General features: G+C 48.5%; 2 protein-coding genes across 9 annotated transcripts in view; one reads left to right on the top strand and one right to left on the bottom strand.

Moving 5' to 3' along the window:
* Positions 1-7,776, top strand: part of Atxn1 (ataxin 1) — a 399,577-nt gene extending 391,801 nt beyond the window's left edge. For all 7 annotated transcript variants that reach the window (XM_013503812.1, XM_013503811.1, XM_013503816.1 and 4 more), the window contains one exon: positions 114-7,776. In XM_013503812.1, the coding sequence (XP_013359266.1) occupies positions 114-644 (531 nt within the window). In that variant the 3' untranslated portion in view covers positions 645-7,776. The remainder of the gene's footprint in view (positions 1-113) is intronic.
* Gmpr (guanosine monophosphate reductase) overlaps positions 7,402-20,182 on the bottom strand; it is a 49,729-nt gene continuing 36,948 nt past the window's right edge. For both annotated transcript variants that reach the window (XM_005403415.1, XM_005403414.2), the window contains 3 exons: positions 17,018-17,060; positions 13,769-13,928; positions 7,402-10,890 (listed from right to left, as the gene is read on the bottom strand). In XM_005403415.1, coding sequence (XP_005403472.1) covers positions 10,710-10,890; positions 13,769-13,928; positions 17,018-17,060 — 384 coding nt within the window. In that variant the 3' untranslated portion in view covers positions 7,402-10,709. The remainder of the gene's footprint in view (positions 10,891-13,768; positions 13,929-17,017; positions 17,061-20,182) is intronic.

Genomic DNA, 20,182 nt, shown 5'->3' on the forward strand with positions numbered 1-20,182 from the left:
AACTTATTTTTTCCCTTTGTCCTGTGTGTGTGGATATATGTTACATGCAGTAAGAAGAAAGCATTTTCACTCATTTCCTTCCTTTTCCTCTCTCTGTCTCACTGTTCCTACAGGTCAGCGTTGAAGTTCTGGTAGAGTATCCTTTTTTTGTGTTTGGACAGGGCTGGTCATCCTGCTGTCCGGAGAGAACCAGCCAGCTCTTTGATTTGCCGTGTTCCAAACTCTCGGTGGGGGACGTCTGCATCTCGCTGACCCTCAAGAACCCGAAGAACGGCTCCGTTAAAAAGGGCCAGCCCGTGGATCCCGCCAGCGTCCTGCTGAAGCACTCGAAGCCCGACAGCCTGGTGAGCAGCAGGCACAGGTACGCGGAGCAGGAGAACGGAATCAGTCAGGGAAGCGCCCAGCTGCTCTCCGAGAACGGCGAACTGAAGTTTCCAGAAAAAATAGGATTGCCTGCAGCACCCTTCCTCACCAAAATAGAACCCAGCAAGCCTGCGGCGACGAGGAAGAGGAGGTGGTCGGCCCCGGAGACCCGCAAACTGGAGAAGTCGGAAGACGAGCCACCTTTGACTCTTCCCAAGCCTTCTCTCATTCCTCAGGAGGTGAAGATCTGCATTGAAGGCCGCTCTAACGTGGGCAAGTAGAGGCCGAGCAGGCACGGAGATGTCCCTTACCATTTGTATCCAGATTACTGTACTGTAGGCTGAATAATACAGTATTTACATGTTATCCTCTTATTTTAGGTTTCTGTTCTAACCTTGTCATTAGAGTTACAGCAGGTGTGTCGCAGGAGACTGGTGCATATGCTTTGTCCGAGAGGTCCCTCTGGGAGCTGGCGGGTGGAGGGTGGGTCAGAGCAGCGGCGATCCGGGCTCCGGGCATCCTGGGTGGCATGAATGTGGCTTACCAGCGCCTGCCTTCTCTAGCAGCACCGAGGCATCCGATGGGCACCGAGTCCCTCTAGTTTCTGGGGAAAGTTCAGTGGAAAGGGACTTGCAGGGCGCAGGGTGCCGCAGTGGCCAGCCAGGGTATCTCTTTCTCTGCCTCTCTCTGCCTCAGTCTCTTGCTTTCAGCGTGGGATTGAGGGTACAGGCAGTGCCCTCTTGGGGTTCCCCCGTGCAAAATCAACATCAGGAACCCAGCTTTGGGGCACCGTAGGGAGGCGTCAGATGGCAAATGGAAAGCTAACTGTTTCAAAGAACATTTTTCTCTCCAACATATTTTACAATAAAAGCAACTTTTAATCCTATAGATATATATTTCCCCCATGGGGCCTGACTGCACTGATATATATATAAATTTTTTTAAAACAAAAAACAGGAAGAGCAACTGCCACATGTGGGATTTCATTTCTGCTTTACTAGTGCAGTGATATATATCGCCGGGGTGTCGCGGTGGGCAGGGAGGGAGGCCCCAGCTCCGCTCACATCACCCACAGCGGGTGGGGAAGGAGGGGACGCCCCCGCTGTTTTCTGTGCAGTGTTAGGAAAATCAATCAGGTTATTGCATTGACTTCGCTCCCAAGAGGTAAATGCAAACTGCCCTTCAGTGAGAGCTGCGAAGCTCTCTGAGTTGAGTTTGCAAAATCTTTTTGTCTTTTAACTCTAGTACTGTTTATAGTTCATGACTATGGACAACTCGGGTGCCACCTTTTTCAGATTCCAGTGTGACGTGAGGAATTAGATTTCAAAGATGAGCATATATTACTATCTCTAAGCACTTACAATGCTGTTCACACTTTATTACAAAGCATCTGGGTCTGTCATTCAACGAGTACTGTATCTCACTTTAAACTCTTGGGGAAGGAAAAATGAAAAATAAGTTGCTTTTGTTTTTTTCAACACTGTAACTACATTTCAGCTTTGCCGAGTTGCTCACGAGCAAGATTTTGAAAGTTTCAATGTGGTTTAAAGGGATGAATGTGAATTATGAAACTAGTATGTGACAATAAATGACCACCAAGTACTACCTGACAGGAGGCACTTGTCACTTTGATTTTGGAGAAAGAGTTAAAAGGCATATGCAGGGTTGGCTGAGAAACCGAGAGGAAAAAGATGGAGGAAAGAATACTCATTTTTGTCCAGTGTTTTTAAGATGAACTTTTAAAAGAACCTTGCGATTTGCACATCTTGAGTTTATAATTTGTGTGATATTCCTGCAGTTTTTTATCCAATAACATTGTGGGAAAGGCTTGGGGGACTGATCGAGCATAAATAAATGTAGCAAAATTACTTTCTAACCTGCCTAAACTCTAGGCCATTTTATAAGGTTATGTTCCTTTCAAGATTCATTTTGGTCTTTTTACTAGATCTGTCGTGAAAAGCCAGGTCTTAGCAGGACAACTCTGAAAATTTTCTTCAGATTCATTGAGAGAGTTTTCCATAAAGACATTTATATGTAAGCAAGTTTTTTTTTTCTTTTTGAAAAATAAAACAATTACTTTATTATTGTTATGTTACTTTCAGAATGACTTTTTTTTTTTTTTTCCTATTTGAAATCAAACTCAGATTTAATGTTTGGTACAAACCCAGAAAGGGTATTTCATCAAGTTTAAACCTTTCATTCCCAGAGATCTTAAATATTATTTGTGGGTTTTAAGTACATCTTAAAGTGCTTTAAACAACAACAGTTTTAAAAGTAGACAGAAGTTTTTAAATATTCATACTTGGGTGGCTGCAACTAACCTGAACACATACTTACGTGATTTTTCATCTACCACTGAAAGTATTGCTTCTTCCATGTTGCAGATTTAAAAAAAAAAAATCCTAACATCAACCCACATGTTGACTTGACTATCCTAATAATACTCATTTACATTTAGCTCTCACCAGGACTAATGATTTTTATAAACCATTTTCTGGGGTGTACCAAAAACATTTAGGTTTAGAATTACTAGACTCCTTCTTTGACTTTCTCTTCAATTTCATTACCCTCTCAGCAGGCTAGCAGAGCTGGGTGGGCCCATTCTTGCGGTCATACTGCTTATTTAGTGCTGTATTTTTAAAATGTTTCTGTTTAGAGAACTTGCTTAATCTTCCATATATTCTGCTCAGGGCACTTGCAATTATTAGATTTATTTTTCTTTTTTGTTTTTTTAACCTTTGATGGTAAGAGGAGTATGGGGCTGCCACATAGACTGTTCTCGTTCACACCACTATTTACAACAGTTTGTGTGGGCTCAGAGAAACACACGCCACCTTCTGGCTGACTTTGAGTACTGAATTGACTGCGTCCGCAAAGCCAACACTAAAACGGGAAAGAAAAACACATGGTTCGGAGCAATAGGAACATCATCATTTCTGTGGTTCTATTTCAGGTACAGGAATTATAAAATCATGGGTTCTTGCAAACATTTCTCACATTTCATTCTCTTTTCTTTTTTAGCATGTGCAATACTTTCCGTGCCAATAGTCTGACCAGTGTGCTATGTAGTGAAAGCTCATTCCCTTTTGGCTTTTGTCCTTGTTCAGTTGGTTGATCTTCCCGGTTCTGGCCGAGGAAGGGCTGGAGGGGAGAACCCTCCTGCCTGCCTGTCTCTGCCATGATGCTGAGCACCTGGGCAGGGAGCCTGCAGGAGCCCCGGTATCTGTCACCGTGTTGCAGAAGAAAGACCTAGGGGAAGAGCCAGTTCCCCATCACCCCACGAAGTAGTGAACGTGGAGTATGAGAGGAAGGAGGCTCAATGTTTAAGATGCACTCGGGAGCAATGTGGGCTGGAACCAACTCATTTTCCACAGTCATTGCTGCGAGTGGGCAGCCCCTCCTTCTCGGGCAGGGTCTGTGTCCTGGAGACTTTGAGCGCGGGCAGCAAGTGTGGCCCCTTGTGCGTGTGTACGCATTCTGAATGTGCCAGCCAGTGGCCGTGGAGGGGGCCACCTGCCAACCACGGTCACCATGGAACCCACAGAGGGCAGGAGCCTCCTGTTGTTGGACATTGGCGAGCCCAAGGCTCCCGAAGCAGCTTCTGTCATCGCATCTGTGTAGCAAATCTAATGAAGACAGGGGTAGAAATTCTTCAGTGCCGTTCAGGATACGAGGATCAGCCATGTGCCTCTGTACCGTGTCCTCTTTGCAATATTAACCAACTGCCGTCTTTTCGTTCTTCCTTCTTTCCTGTTTTTCATTTTTTTAACTAATAACAGCAGGTCTTTTGCGTTTACAACGAAACACAATCACCATGAAATTAGTCAGGGCGAAAAGAAAAAAAAAATAAGAAACCAACAAACAAGAACCTCTCTTTATAGGGATTTCTAAATATATAAAATGACTGTTCCTTAGAATGTTTAACTTGAGAATTATTTCAGTTTGTTTGGGCCACATTAGGGGCTGAGGTGGGGAGGGAGGGACACAGACAGATGCCACTTACCTCAAATTTTTTCAGAGTGGAAATCCAAATTGCATACTCATTTGGACTTTCAGGATAATTTTCTATGTCGGTGGAACTTTGGTTTGCCCCAACTCACCCAGTCTGGTTCGGGATGATTTGATGTTTGTGGTGGTAGCGATCCCATTTCTAGCTCTGAATGGTGACCCTGTGTGTTTTCTGTTAGGTGAGTGTGTTGGGTTCCCCCCCACCGGGAAGTGGCAGCATCCCTCCTCCCCTACAAGGAACTCTGCGGAAACTTTCACACCTCTTACTCAGGGACGGGGCTGGTGTGTGTGTGTAACACTGAGGTGTCCAGCAGCAGCACTTTGACTGCTCTGGGGTAGGGTTGTACAATTTCAAAGAATGTTTGGATTTCCTGCATCTTGTGGATTACTCTTTAGATACTGCATAGATTGCAATATAATGCTGCATGTTCAAATGAACAGTAGCTCCTAGTAATCATAAAAATCCACTCTTTGCACATAGTTTTGATCTTTACTGAAATCTGTTGCCAAAATTTATTTTTGTTGTTGTAGCTTTGGATTTTGTTCTTTTTTTTTTTTTTTTTTTTTTTTAAGGAAACAATTGACAATACTTTTTAACATCTGTGACTACTAAGGAAACCTATTTCTTTCATAGAGTGAAAAAATCTGAGATGCTTTTGAAGACACTAATGCCATGCTATTTCAGACATGGGTGAGGAAGCAGCGCTCTTGGGACAGAAAGCCAGGCTCCCCGAGCTGTGTTGGTTGTCATGGCTACTGTTTCCTGAACCACAAACAGCTCAACAGACTGGTCTGTTCTCTCCTGAAACCCTTCGTGCTTCCAATGTCGTAGTCACCCTCGAAATTCCAGGTGAAGACAGGGCCAGCTGTCTCAGTGGCCCAGATCCAGTTTCTTCAGTGGTGAAATGAATGACAAGAGAATTACACTTTTTTTTGTGCTTGTTGCTTTTAAAGTGGAGTGGAGGCCTTTGCTTCCACATTTGTGTTTTTAACCCAGAATTTCTGAAATAGAGAATTTAAGAACACATCAAGTAATAAATATACAGAGAATATACTTTTTTATAAAGCACATGCATATGCTATATTGTGTTGGGTTGGTTTCCACTCTTTTCCACAGACAGCGTTGTGTTTGTTGATAGGGAAACTCCAAATGACTTGTACACCTCTACTCTGGAGCTAAGATTCCTTTGACATAGATGACCTCGCTTCAAATATGTTACCTTACTGATAGGACCTTTTCTTGTAGCACTATAACCTTGTGGGAATTTTTTTTTCTTTAATGTTCACCTAATTCAAGAAGCTGAAGAGAAAAATTTGAAGCGCTCACTTAAAGGAGTACAGGTAATGTTTTTTTTAAAAAAAAATTGCACAAAAGAAAAATGAATGTTGAGATGATTCTGTGTTTGAAAGATACGGATTTGTGGAAACAAGTTTCATACTTTGTAAAATCAGAAAATAAGCAGAGAAGGTTGAAAGTTACATGGTTTTTTTTTTGTATATAGAGATTTGTCACGTCTAAATGATCAGATCTTTATGGTTATGGTTATGGCCTGGAAGAATTGCTACATAAAAGGCTCTTAAACTATACCTATCTTGTTAAGTTTTTGTTACACATTACCCTCGTTGGAGGGCGGGGAACTCTGTATTCTATTTGAGAGTACTGTTCCTTCCTAGGCTAAAAATACTTCTTTGAGCTCCCTTTTTAGTCTAAACTCCTAAGCCATTGCAACTTCTTTTTCTTCAGAGATGATGTCTGATATGTTTACCACTTCCTGTTCTCTAAATCCAAAGAATATAATCCTGAACATGAAGTGTTTTTAAAAGGGATCCTATCTACCAATCAAACAGGACTTGTGGGGACAAAAACCAATTTACCTTTCCTCCTTCCACACACACCTCCGTTAAATGGGGGGCATGATTTTCAGTTAAATGCCTCATTTTACTTTTTCATTTTCTTTTACTAGAGATCAAAATAAATGTGGAGCAATCTCTCTGAAGCATCATATTCCTGTCCAAACTTCCAAGTTGGGCAGTGGAATCTGGACAGCTGTGGGGATGTTGAAACATTCCCACCTGCAATTCTTAAACTCAGAATCTCCTCCCCGTCCCTTGTCACCAGTGCAATTGTTCCAGTAGCTAGCATTCACCTGTACAAGGGTGGTTGGAAACGATGGCTTCAGTTCTTCAGGTCCCCAGTGACTTACTTGCATACAAATGGTTTGACTGTATTAAAATTAAGTGCATTTGGCCAACAGATAGTATCTATACAATAACGGTCTGAGAATTCCCATGACTTTTCTTATCTGAAAGGAATCAAGTCTTCCATTGCAGATAAATTGGAGGCTTCACCCCTGCCCCATGTTTTTCTTTGCCTTTAGTTTGTCTGTTCGTTCGCTGTCTGGATGGCCAATGAGCCTGTCTTTTCTGTGGCCAATCTGAAGGCCTTCGTGGGAAGCGTTGTTTACAGTAATCCTTACCAAGATAACATACTGTCCTCCGGAATACCAAGTTGTGGTGACCCTGGCTTAGAGCTGTTTCCAAGAAGGTCAGTGCATAGGTTTCCTATACCACCTCGTCTTCAAGTCATTCTCTGGCCCAGGAGTGGGGTGAAGTCTTTAGTTAGTAAATGCTGAACTTGGTACCTGTGCATCTGGGTCTGTGAATACTGTCCCACTAGGCCAGGTTTCTTCCTCTACAGCCTGCACTGCTCAACAGCAAACCCAGTTAGTGTCAACTGAAAGGAGGTTCCAATAGAGTCCTGTCAGTATTTGGGATCGCTTTCAGATAAGACAGAGTCCTCATTTCTAGCCAGTGGGGTCCAGGCTCCACAGCCATCTCAAGATTTGTCCCAATAGATATTTTAACATCAGAATATTCCCATCAGGCTTCCAATCATATGCCTCCCACAGGCCAAGGGAAAATAAACACCAAAACTTGGGTTGAGGGCACTACCAGACTGGCATAGCCAGTATGGAGAACTAGGGAAGGAATGATGTTTTGCACCTTATTGAAAAGAAAAAATTAAGTGCATACATAGTTAAGAGCTTTTATTGTGACAGAACTTTTTTCCATATGCGTGCATACTCTGTAATTCCAGTGTAAAATATTGTACTTGCACTAGCTTTTTTAAAACAAATATTAAAAAAATGGAAGAATTCATATTCTATTTTCTAATCGTGGTGTGTCTATTTGTAGGATACACTCGAGTCTGTTTATTGAATTTTATGGTCCCTTTCTTTGATGGTGCTTGCAGGTTTTCTAGGTAGAAATTATTTCATTATTATAATAAAACAATGTTTGATTCAAAATTTGAACAAAATTGTTTTAAATAAATTGTCTGTATACCAGTACAAGTTTATTGTTTCAGTATACTCGTACTAATAAAATAACAGTGCCAATTGCAAATGTGTGGCTTTACTTTTTGTTGGATCCTCAAAGACAAGGCAGAGAAAATGGTGGTGGCAGCTCTTTCTTCCTTGTGCTGTGATCCCATGAATCCTCCCCTGCTGACTTCTGTTGGGAATGGGGCTGTGCTAAAGAAAAGGTTCTAGAACATTCTACGCTAAAACGTCAACGTCCATGTGTCCGTATCCAATGTCTTGTTCCGCTCAGGCCTGTATCTCCTATCTGAATACTGATGTTTATAAATGGTTTTTCTTTTTAAGCATTGGGCAGCTCCACGGGCTCTTGTGATAGAATCAGTGTGTTTCCTACACTTCAGCTGTAAACTGGGTCAGAGGAGGGAAGGCTCACTGGGTTAGGAGCTTCCCTGTGTTTGTCTGCAGAACACCGTGCCACAGGTTTGTGTGGGGCTCAGTCATAAAAACAGGAGGCTCAACAGTTGCCCTGAAAGTCACTCTTCAAGACCCCCTGCCACCAAGCCCATAACCTGGGTGCCATGTGACTTGCATGGATGACGCTTTCAATGTTTTGAGGCCAGCTGTGTCACAGCACACAGCTGGGGGTGCCCCTGATCAATGCAGGCCCTTGAGGTGTCCCCACTGTTAGATTCCAGACTACATGGATGGCTGTCTGGTTACGAATTCAAGGTTAACGCAGGTGAAAGTTAACTTTGGGGTTCGAGTCAAAGTCTTCACCTGGCCCCAGCAAGATGGGAACTCCTTCCCTTCCACAGTCATCTTGGTGAGTTTTGGGGACATGCAACCAGACGTCCCACCACAGCTGCATTAGGGTGTGAATGGATGGGCACTGAGCCAGTGGGGACTGGATGATCCTCAGACCAGACGAGAAGGACTTGCCCTGTGTCCTCCTCTAGAGCAGCTTTGGCTTAGAGTGGACTGTGCTTTGGCCAAGCCTGCTGAAGCTGTCCCCATCTTCCTTTCCGGCCTGGCTTCCGTTAGACACTAAGGGACCAGCCAAGTTTGGAGTCTAATGGTGTGACATCACCGGGGACTACACTGATTAGGGGCAAAGACTAGCTGTGTGCTGCGGGGGGCAGGCCTCGAGTATTGCCTCGTGAAGGTGAATGGCACCAGGGTGATCGCCCTGGCCCACCCCTGCCAGCACAGGGAGCCCAGTGGGGAGGCAGCGGGGCTACACGCTTGACCTCTGCCCACATCCTGTCTGCTACCTGGGCTGAGGGACGCCCCACCAAGTCCATAACTACTACAAGTGGATAAGACTTGGAAAGCTAAAGGGAGTGAGGCATTAGTTCTCAGGAAGCCTCTGCTTTAAAATGATCCTCGTGGGTTTTAGGCTTTGCAGTAACTATCTTTACTTCACTAGAAAGTGGACTGCAAGGGACCTGCCTTCCGTCGTGAAAACGAAGAGCTAGTCGGCAAAGTCTTTACCGAGGTGGGTAAGGCAGCCCAGGTGTCACCCTCCCTGCACAGACGGTGGCACGGGAGCCAGGTCTCAGAAAAACGGGGTGCTGGTGACCTCTGGCTACAACAGCAGGAGCGTGGAGTTGGACCTGGTCCTGAAAGACATTCCCTTACCACTGCAGCACCTTCCTAAGGGATTTCTTTAAGATTTACTTTTCTTCACATCTCTTCTTCTCCAAACATTTCTGAAGAGTGTCAGTCAGGAGAGGCTGAGCCTGCACGGAGACAGGCAGGGAGGAGGCGGGGCCCTTGTCGTGACCCTCCTCTCACTCTACCTCCCCCTCTGCCCTCCTAACCTCACTCTCATCTCTCAAGTGCAGCCTTTCATGTTTCTATGGCTACAAGAGCAATGCATTAAGAATGGGGGCAGTGGCTTAGATAATTGCTAAAAACTGCTGGGCCTTTAAATGTTTTCCTTAAAAGACTAAAAACGGGCTTCTACTTCCCCAGCATGATGCTGGGACGAGGCCCTCGGGTCCCTCGGGTCCCTCAGGTCCCTCAGGATGTCGGGTGATGGATGCCTGCCTCAATAGCACCATTAGGCCCTTTCTCTACTCTAGGCCCGTGCTCGCCTTTCAGAGACAATCTCAGGTCCCTGCTTCATTCGCCTTGTTAACAAGAAAAGCAGAATACTCTGGCATGCATGAACTTACTCGACCAGTAACTTCAACTCGAGTGTCTAGCACTGAGAGAACCGTGGTGGGTCCTTTCTCCAAGACAGAGTCACCATCACCAGCCCACTAGCTCACCACTGTCCGGCAGAACCGCATATAAATCCCAGCAAGGGAAAGATGGAAATGCCACTTTTTAAACCAATGCCTTTTAGGGGGCTGCTGAGCAAAGCCTCTGTTTTCCAGTAGGACTCTACCTGCTCATTTTTCACACATCATCTTTTATAATCTCTTTGACAGGGGCCGGCCTGACCAGCTGAGATGGCGAAGGGAAGGAAAAAATGGATGGAGAAAAATAAACTAAACCCAGGATAGGGCCAGCTTCCTAGAAGCAGCTTTATGCCCTTTTCCAGCCACCAACAGCTGGAGGGGAAGGGACACCGGCTACCTGGACTCAGCCCAGCCCTCCCCAGGGCATCTCCAATGCTGGCAGCCACGTGTGCCACTTACCTGGCTAGGAAGGCAGCAGCACTATCTCTAACAACCCCGTGAAACTTGGCTTCTGCAAATGCAAACTCCAGCACTCCATGGAATCTCAAGATAATAGCATTATATTAAAGGAAAACCATTTTCTTAAAAAAAAAACAAAGGTGCAAGTGAACAATGAGGCTATGAGTCCTGGGCCATTGGCCCAATTAGGGCCCTGCATCTGGGCCCCAAGAAGGCACTAGGGAGCCCCAAAGCCTCCAGGCAGCAGGAAGGGGAGAAAGGACGCAGCATTCCACCATTCGGGAGCAGCCAGCAGCTCTGGAGCGATGGACAGGAGGGAGATGGGAAAAGCGGTGTGCGAGATGGCGGCTTCGGCTCCAGCTTTGTCCCAAGGTTAACTGAACACAGTGTTGTGCTGCTGGGTCACCCGGATGAACGTTGCTCTCCTGCTGAGCTCCTTGAGCTTGGCGGCCCCCACATAGGTGCAGGTAGACCTCAGTCCCCCGAGAATATCCAGAATCGTGTGTTCCACATCCCCCTTGTAAGGCACTTCCACAGTCTTGCCCTCAGAGGCTCTGGAAGAAAAGAGCACAACTTTCTTTTTATCCAGCTGCTCTCTCCATGAGCACCAGGAGGATTCCCAGCTGTCAGATGCTTAGCGGCCCCAGGTACTCAGGCAGCCAGGTGCACCCTCAGCCCCACTCCTCCATCTCCACTGTGTGCCAAGCTGACACTGTCCTCACCAATGTGCCCCACTCTGCCCCTACCTGATGCCAAACCCGCCTTTCTGTGTACACCAACCTGCAAGCAAGCAACTACTCCGGGGAAACAGACCTGGTGGTTCCCGCTTGCAACAAGCACCTGCTGTGCCTGCCCGTTAGCACCAGTGACAGAACACATCCAGAACTCTGCCTGAGTGCCAGGCAGAAGTGTCTACCATGGGACACTGAGTGCCTTCAAAGGGGACAATGAGGAGACAAAACAGACCACTCTACCATCCTAGGTTACTTGGAAGCTCCCCACCAGACATGCGCACTGAGAAGCTGTCTCCCCAGGGTGCCCTTTGTTGGCTCCTCCTAGCGGCCGGCTCACCTCTTCTCTCAGGTCTGCACACCTTTTTCCCTAGGGCATGGAGGGAACCTAGCAAGGTGGTGCCAGAGCAGAAGCAAGCACTGTCTTAGGACAGAGGCCCCAGGGCTGCAGACAGCATCCCTCACCTCTTCAGAGTGGTCCTTCAAGACTCAGGTATACAGCACAGACACCAAGCAACCTAACTGTCCCCTCTGGGCTCTGTCCCTGTCTTCACAAGACCTCCACGTCACCCTGCCTTGTCCCACAGATCAGGCCTTTGCACCGTAACATGGTATTACAGTCCATGCTTGTTTCTGCAGAGGTTTGCAAGGGGGACATCTGACATCTACACTAAACCCTGATCTACGGGCTGGGCAAATCCTAAGTAACCAAGTTCTGGAACTTTCTGTGGCTACTCTCAACAAATGGAAAAACTGCAGCTCTTGATCAGCAACTTCATTACCTGGGACTTCAAAGGGGTGTCAACTTTTATTCACTTAACATGCGAAACGCCCCTTGAGTGAAACTGAGCAACTTAAAACCATCAGCTGGATAAAAGGCCAGCCGGGTGACCGGTGGAAGACAGAGTCACCACCACACCCGGATGGCTCAGGTCCTGTGCCTATAATGACTGCCATCTCGCTGTCCTCAGACATTTCCACATTCCCACTGTTGTCTCTTTGCTGACTGGAGATGTCAGCTCTTCCAAGTCACGCTGAAGGCTGCTCATCTGCAAATGAAGGCACTTTGACCCACCTCTCAGGGCTGGGTGAGAAGGAAGTGCTGGTTAGAAAGGAACTAACAGAGCATTAGCAACAATCCCATTAAACCCAGTGTCCAAGCAGGGAATCATCCTGATGACAAGATTGGGGCACAAGGTTGCAAACTGCCAAAGAGAAAAATAGGTAGACCACACACAGATTCTAGACTTGGGCTACCTGTGGTTAAGGTTCTAATTCCTTCAGCACCTTCCTTGTCTATGACTTGAATCTATTTCAGAACCATTCTCTATCTGTGATGGCTCCTCCCTGCTGAAATCCCAGAAGACAGATTTTCTTTCAGCACTTAGGTATCTGTGTGATAGCCTGATCCCACCTTCCCTACCCACAACATTTCTGAGGACCCCGAACTACAGCTACAGGGCAGGAGAACATACTTCAAGCAAAGCATATAACAGGCTCAGCCACACAAGCCCACTGTACTCCAGCACAGGGCAGACACCACATGAGCCACTGGACAGTGACAGTAGTTGGTGGCCCAACTTCTTGGACACAGGTCAAGGTAGCATGGAGGCAGTCACCCCCACCCCTATCAGTTACCATGGAGACAAAGGGCCTCAGCGGTTCCCTGGCAGGAGTGTACCTCCTAGTTCTGATGGGTTCCCACCCTGCCTTCCCTACAAGGATAAGGGCTTTACTGACTTCCCCACAAAAAAAAAAAAAAACATGACTGGGGAGAATGAAGTCAGCCACCAGAATGACACCACACAGAGCTCTGGAAGCAGAGCTTACCCTGTCCCTCCTGCCCCTCCCCTCAGCGGAGTTCTGGATTCTTCTGCTAGCTGGGCATTACCCTTACATAACGCATCCTAGTCCCAGGCCCTCAACATGAGTGTGTGGCTGTGGGCCAAGTGCTAGGAAGCAGAGTGTCAGCCAGGGCAGGCTTGGATTCCACCCTACTATGGGGATGGACCTGAAAACGCAGGTAAAAAGCTGGGCTTCCTAGAGAAAGGAAGCCAACGCCAAGTCCTGGCCATTGCCCTCTCCTCTGTCCCCTCTCTGCAGCTTGTCAGCAGCGCTGGCTGTAAGGGAAAGGAACAGTGGCTCTGTGGGGCAGGGAAAAGCGTGAGTCCCTCTGCTGTGCATTGAAGCACAAGTGCAGACCTCTGACACGGAGGGGAAAAAGGAAAGGCTGGGGATCCTGAGGTTCTGTAGCTGGAAATGTTGCCCATGTTACCTGGAAGCCAGTGACGGTTCTGATAAGCCTGGGCCAAAGGTGACATGGACCAGCCTGCAGGAAGGGCTCAGCCATGGCACAGGGGTCTATAGGTGCCACCTGGTTCCTATACATCAGAAAACTGCGCTTCAGCCTGACTCCTACAGTCCAAACTGATCTCAGGCCAGAGCTGGGAGGTTCAGGGACAGCTCAGCCAAGACCCTATGGAGCAAGGCAATATTCCATCCAGCCCCACAGTCTGCTCACACAGACCCCTGGTCATGCCTCTAACCTGGCACACACAATGCAAATGCCAAGTGGATATAAATTAGTCTGAAAAGACACTGGTGTGGGTTCCAGACCTTTCCCAAAGGACCTCCACCTACCTGGACCTCTGAGTCACAAGAAGCTACAGCCTGGCGGGCGGCACGCTGGGCCCAGCCTTACCTGTACTCAGCCACTCCTCCTGCGTGTTTCTTCATGGCCGTTTCCGAGCTCATCCCGTAGAACAGCTTGAGCTTCTGTCCGTTCCTCTCGATCACTTCCCCTGCACACTCCGTGTGGCCCGAGAACATCCCTCCCAGCATGACGAAGTCAGCTCCAGCTCCTGTACGCCACCGAGCGGCCGGGGGGAAGCAGGAGAAAAGGGCTCAGAGAAGAAAGGTGTGAGTCTTTCCCCCACCCCCTTCTCGCCCTAGGGAGAAGGCCCCTGCCGGGACACAAGGTCACAGGCACTGAGACACACGTGGGGCTTTCACTGGACAATACTGACTGGCTCACTGAGGCCCCATTCCGCCAGAGGTCTCTTAGATTCAGAGAGAACATTAAGAACCGCACACCATCGGCCAGGAGCAGTGGCACACGCCTGTAATCTCAGCACTTTGGGAGGCTGATGTAGGAGGCTCTAAATTTCAAATCCTGCCTTGGCAACTTAGCAAGACCCTGTCTCAATAAAAATGGCTTAGTGGGAAGGCCTGGGTTCAATCCCGGTAGCGCCAAATGGTGCCGCATCTTAGAAAACACATCGTCTAATCTTGTACTCAATACAGTAACTTCTCCAGTGTCCTCCTCAGGCATCTGGTCTCTTTCTTAAGCTTCCTACACCATTACTGTGTATTGAGAGCTCAGGAAAGAGCCTCAGAGCAGACTGCACCTCTACACTTGAGACTGGGTGAGGAGGAAGAAGCAGCTCTATGAGGCTTGCGCAAAGCTCCCTGCATCCCCACTGTGGTGGATGTTAGACTTCTAGAGCAAATGATATGCCCTCATGAAGTTTCCTGGACAGCTACAGGCTGGTCCATGTCACCTGTGGCACTGGCTACCCTGGCACAGGACCGGGTCTGGCTGTGTGTGTCCCAGTGCAGAGCAGGTGGCAGATGCGGAGTCCTTAGCCACCATGACAGCGAAGGCACACATTCAAGAAAAAGTAGACACCATTCCTCTTCCTGTTCTTGGGTAGGTCTGCAGAGTGGCTCTTCACTGAACATTATGTGCTGGAGTTGGAGAGTGTCCCCCGAAGTTCACGTGTGATAAAGTTAAGCCCCAGTTCTATATGTTGGTGGTGAGTGGAGGGCAGGACCTCTAGCAGGTCATGAGGCAGAGACCCCCTGATAGCGTCAGTGGCTTTAAAGAGAGACCTGCGCTAGCCCAGGGGGACCCATGTCGGGCTGAAGCATGGATCTCCCACTGCACAGAAACAGGCTGGTCTGGACCCCTGTGCAGTGCTGGGCTCTTCCTTGCTGTCCTACCATGTGACACCTCTGCCACGTTTGACACAGCAAAAAGGCACTCGCCAGCAACCAACATGATGCTGGTGCATCTCTCAGACTTCCCAGTCTTCTGAATCATGAGCCAAATAAACTTCTATTGATATAAACCACCCAGTGTCAGGTATTTTGTACCAGAGGCCTTTGGGGTGGGCGTCGGCTCTGTCCTTTCCACTCAGCCTTACAGAAAGGCGTGCTCTTGCCATGGCCCTTGGTCTGCCACGAAGACGAGCAAGTTCTACCCAGCAGCAAGCTCTGCAGCCTTCCCTCCAGGTTTCTAAAGCCTCTACTGGCTCCTTCCTGGTCTTCCTGCCATGATTCTAGGGGACAGAAGTTAACTGGTATCTGGCCAGGCTTCCTGGTCCCCACCACCCAAGAAGTCTACACCAGGGACACAGAGCTGAGTTCCACATAATGTCTAAAGAGGCTCCCAAATATTGCTGAGGTTTTTTTGTGTGTAGAGAGGTACAGGGGATGGTACTGGGGATGAAACCCAGGCCTCACACATACTGGCCAAGTGCTCTACCACTGAGCTACCTCCTAGCTGCTTTTGGAGACAGGGTCTCACTAAGGTGCCCAGGCTGGCCTTGAACTTGCAATTTCCGACAGCCAGGATTACAGGTGTGAGCCCCTGTGCCTGGCTCTCATATCTTTTAAGCAGCGTTTTCCCTGCCCAGGTCCCTCCCCCTCCCCTGAGCCTCTGCACAGATGCTGCTGCACTAAGTGGCAGAGGAGAAAAAGGTGCCCAAGAAAAACCGAGCTGAGTGTGAAGCCAAAGGCCCGCGACTTCTCTACACGGGACCTTCTTAGGGGTCACTTTAAAGTGTGCTCAGCGCCTGCCTGTGTATACAGCACGTAGAAGAATGAGAAGGGAACCAAGATGGACTCCATTCGAATACGGAGAATGGCCACAGCTGTGACCCTTGGTAAGGTGGGGGGCGGGAGTTAGCAGAGGTCCCAAGTTCTCCCTGCCCTGGACTTGAGGACTGTGACCTCGTCCACCCCTGGGCCCTCAGTCCTGTCCGCCACTGAAACAGGCAAGCTGGAAGAGCATAGCGTCTGCATCTTCCCTTCTGCGGTAACATCTCTGAGCAGACCGGTATGAAGTCCTAGCTTCATGACACTCTCTCAACTGCTATCAGACTCTGCCACCCCCAGGGTCTCCTCTGTCACCATTGGGGGTTTTGTTTAAAAAGCACACAACAGAATTTCTAAGAAAATGTCCTGCTATCAAAATTTTTTTTCTCTTTGTGTCAGGAAAGGGTGGGGACCTAGGAACTTTATTTTTGCCTCCTGCGAGCACCCGTAGCTCCCTCTGAACAGTCTGGAGCCCTCAGCTGTGTAGGTAGCTCTGACATCTATATAATGTTTGCAAACATTACGTGGCCCATATGGGGCTCGGCAGCCCTATTTTACTGTGCCTTATGATGAGATGCGGGACTTTCTAGTGCTCTTCTGGGAAACACCCAGGTCACACCTGTCCCAGCTGCCTCCTAGTGGGAAGCAGGCACCCCAGTCTCTGGCGAGAAACTGGCCAGGACTCTCCCAGGGAATTACTCTAGGTTGAGTCAAAAGAGCCCCTTCAGGCTAGGGGTGCAGCTCAGTAGTGCAGCACTTGCCTAGCATGCACAAAGCCCTGGGTTCCCTCCCCAGCACCACAAGAAAGACGGAAGGGGCTATCATCCCTAGACATGAGACCGGTGCTATCCTCTTCCAAGGGTTCTCTGAGCCAAGTCTTCCCCAGGGAAGAGGCTGTGGCTTCACCCACTCTTGGCCTGCAGGATGTCACCCTAGAGCCACAGACTAAAACCAAACCAAACCCAAGGTCTTGGCCAACTGGGAAGGAAACGCAGGGAGAGGAAATTGAAGATGGGCCCAGAATGACCCACAGGTCCCCACCACCCCTTCCACACCACAGCTGGGTCCTTACCGAAGGCTTTGGCGACATCTCCTGGACATGTGCAACCTCCATCCTTCAAAGAGGAAAGAGCAAGGATAGGACATCAGAAGGAGCCTGGCCAGGCTGTTCCCTCCTGAAGTGACTCAGGGACCAGGAGTTCATACCTCCTGGCCCACAGCCCAGGGCCAGGTGTTTTCTGGTCTAATTCAAGCCCTGGATATTTCACCCCACATTCCCCAAAGCCACAGCCAGTCCTCCGTGGGCTGGGGCCTGGCACCACCTAGCCCCTGGGTGCCCAGGTTGCTGCCCCAGCTGGGCAGCAGGAGGAGGCGGGAGAGCTGAGCTACCACAGGCTCGGCCCCCTTCTCTGCCAGCCCCTTATGTAATAGCCCAGCCTTCCCCGGCCACGCTCTGCCTCTCTCAGGGGTCACCTTTCCCTCCCTGCCTGGCGAGAGGAGACTGATTTAGTACAAGGGCCAAATTATTTTAGGAGCTGAGAAAAGGACATGAGGTCCATCCCTTTCATGTCCTGTTCCCTGTATACTGGGGCAGTCACCCTCACTTCAGGTGTCTGGTCCCCACACCCACTTGGAGCGTGAGCTTAGGGCTGGGTCCCCGAGAAGCCGGACAGACCCTGGGTGATGTTATACCCAGCAACATGGGACAAGGCCCCCAGGCTATAGAGCTCCTTGCTTTTCTTACACACCAAAGGGACACAAACTGCCCGGCTGCTGCCTGCTCTTCCAGTGTGGCCTAGGAGAAGTTTAAGGAGAGCAAAGGCAGCAGGGGAGACAGGATTAGTTGCAGCGAGCGTCACGTCACAGCAGAAATCTGTGCAGCTGCAGGGGAAACTTCAAGGCCTCAGAGGGCCTACCTGTGACAGGACCCACTCTGGAGAGGAACAGAGAACAAGGTCACCTGGCTACCCCGGGGTCAATGTGCAGGAAGGTGCTTGCCCCTTGGAGGGCATCTACACAGAACAGGGGTGAACCACTTTCCAAAGAGCTTCTCCACCTGACAACACAGGTCTCTGCTTTTCTAGTGCTTATTAGGCTGGCCAATCCAGGAGCCAGGACTCCAGCCTGGCAGAGGGAGGTCTGGAGACTTCTCTTTCCCTGTAGGAACCTCTCCTGACGGCAGCTGTTTCCTCCATCAAGTGTGGCTTCCCCAACCCTCAGAGTGCGCAGGGCACAGGCATGAGGCGGAGGTGGGCGGTGCATCTTGGGTATGTGGCCCGAGCCCTCACGTGAGGACCGAAGCAGGGTGGGAGCTCTGTGTACGGTTACTGCTGCCAACCCCCGCAGGTTTGTTTGTATTCTCACTCTGGGCATGACCTCCACGCCCTTCCCGTGCCCGTCAATTTACCACTTTATCAAAACCAGCACTGCTCAACAGGCTTCCAAACCATAACCTTGAACAGATTAAATAAACTCTTACTTCCAATTAAAATAGGCCCCTACCAATCTGACCTCAAAACAACACACCTTTGTGTGCTCACAGATGTGCAAGGACGTCTCCTACAAGCTCCTGAAAGTTCCCCAAGACTGTGGTTGGGGACAAGGCCAACTTGTGGGCCCTATGTGACTGGGACCACAGGAAAACCAACCCCTTTCTTCCCCAGAGAAGCAGAGAAGTGCAGTTAGCATGACCTCACGACGTGCCGCAGAGAGGAAACCAGAGCTTGTGTGTGAATTTATGAAACAAACGGACACTGTGCAGCTGACAGGTCCGACTGCACATTTAACTAAATGCCATCTACCTTACTGCGACACTGTAGGACAAAGCACCGTACACCCTTCTAGCATTTACGTAATTTCTGCTCAAAGCAATCTCTCGTGTACTCAGGAGACAGGGTGGAAGGGCAGCCGCCTGCAAGCTGAGACACGTTTCCCGCACACAGAAACTCATAGCTGCTGGGAGCATGTTAAAAGAAAAACAATTTGGCACGTATTTTGTTCCACACAAATATTCAAGCCAGTGATTTACAAGAGTTACTGGCTTTGTTGTTCAAGACAATTAACATTATCTTTCGGGAGCAAAGGTATCACAGGACATGGGAGGTAGTTTGATTTGTGAATTTTCTGTATGTTTCTTCTGCTTAAGAATACTCGCTCAGGCTTTCACTGGAGAATGGGAGAAAGAAACCTGGGGAGGATGGGGCTGAAATCAAGCACCTGCAATGCACCACAGAGAACTATCATGAACTTAACAGTCCTTTCCCCATTCAAACACAAGAATCAGGAATTGGTCATCTGTAAGTGGGTGGGGGGACAACGAAACTTGGGCTGACTTTCCCAAGGCAACACAGCTATAAAACAGAAAAACAAGATTACAGTGAGGAATTAGTTTGTTATCTTGCTTTTTTTTCCCCCTTTGCAGTACTGGCAGATGGAACCCAGGGCCTTCAGAGTGAGCTATCTCCTTAGCCCTTATTTTAATTTTGAGACAGGGTCTTGCTAAGTTGCTATGCTGCCCTGGCTTGGGAACAAAAGAACCTGCAATCCTCCTGCCTCAGCTTCCCACAACACTGGGATCACAGATGTATGCCACCACGCCCAGTTTATGCTAACTGTATTTCTGATAATGGTTATTTCCTTTAAAAAGTTTATTTGCACATCTGCTTTTTCCTAGGCTAAGCCTATTTCGGGGGAAGTCTGTCAAGACTCCAAACAAAAGATTATTGTATTTGATGAATTTGGTTAGGTCTTTCTAAGTAATGGCCTGATAAAAAAAAATTAACTGGTCACATAGCAGGCATCTTGAGTTTTTCTGCTCTGCCTCCCTGAATGAACGAAGCCCATGGAGGCCACAATAAATAGATACAGGAGGCAAGGCCAGCCAAGTGATCATGAGCCCTCATCCTGGGGGGCGCCCTTCTGAACAGCAACAGCACAGATGTGCTAAGTCGGTGGCCTAAGTGTGAAATGAGACAGCTAGCAGGAAACTGGACAAAGGCGGGATCCCAAACATCTGAGGGCTCAGGGCTGGACAAGTGGGAGATGCTGGCTGGGAAATTCTTAAGACAAATGGATTGCGGGGGCAATGGCCACCTTGAACCTGAAGACAGACAAAAACGCAGCTGGTAGGCAGCAATAAGCCAAACTACTTCTGGCTACAAACTGTATTCCTAACCCTGTCTGGGAAACCATCCATGGAACACTGAGAACTCTGCAGCACACAGGGGGGTCCACCTCC

This window comes from Chinchilla lanigera, unplaced genomic scaffold, assembly GCF_000276665.1.
Source record: "Chinchilla lanigera isolate Chin_1 unplaced genomic scaffold, ChiLan1.0 scaffold00082, whole genome shotgun sequence".
NCBI classification, from domain to species: Eukaryota; Metazoa; Chordata; class Mammalia; order Rodentia; family Chinchillidae; genus Chinchilla; species Chinchilla lanigera.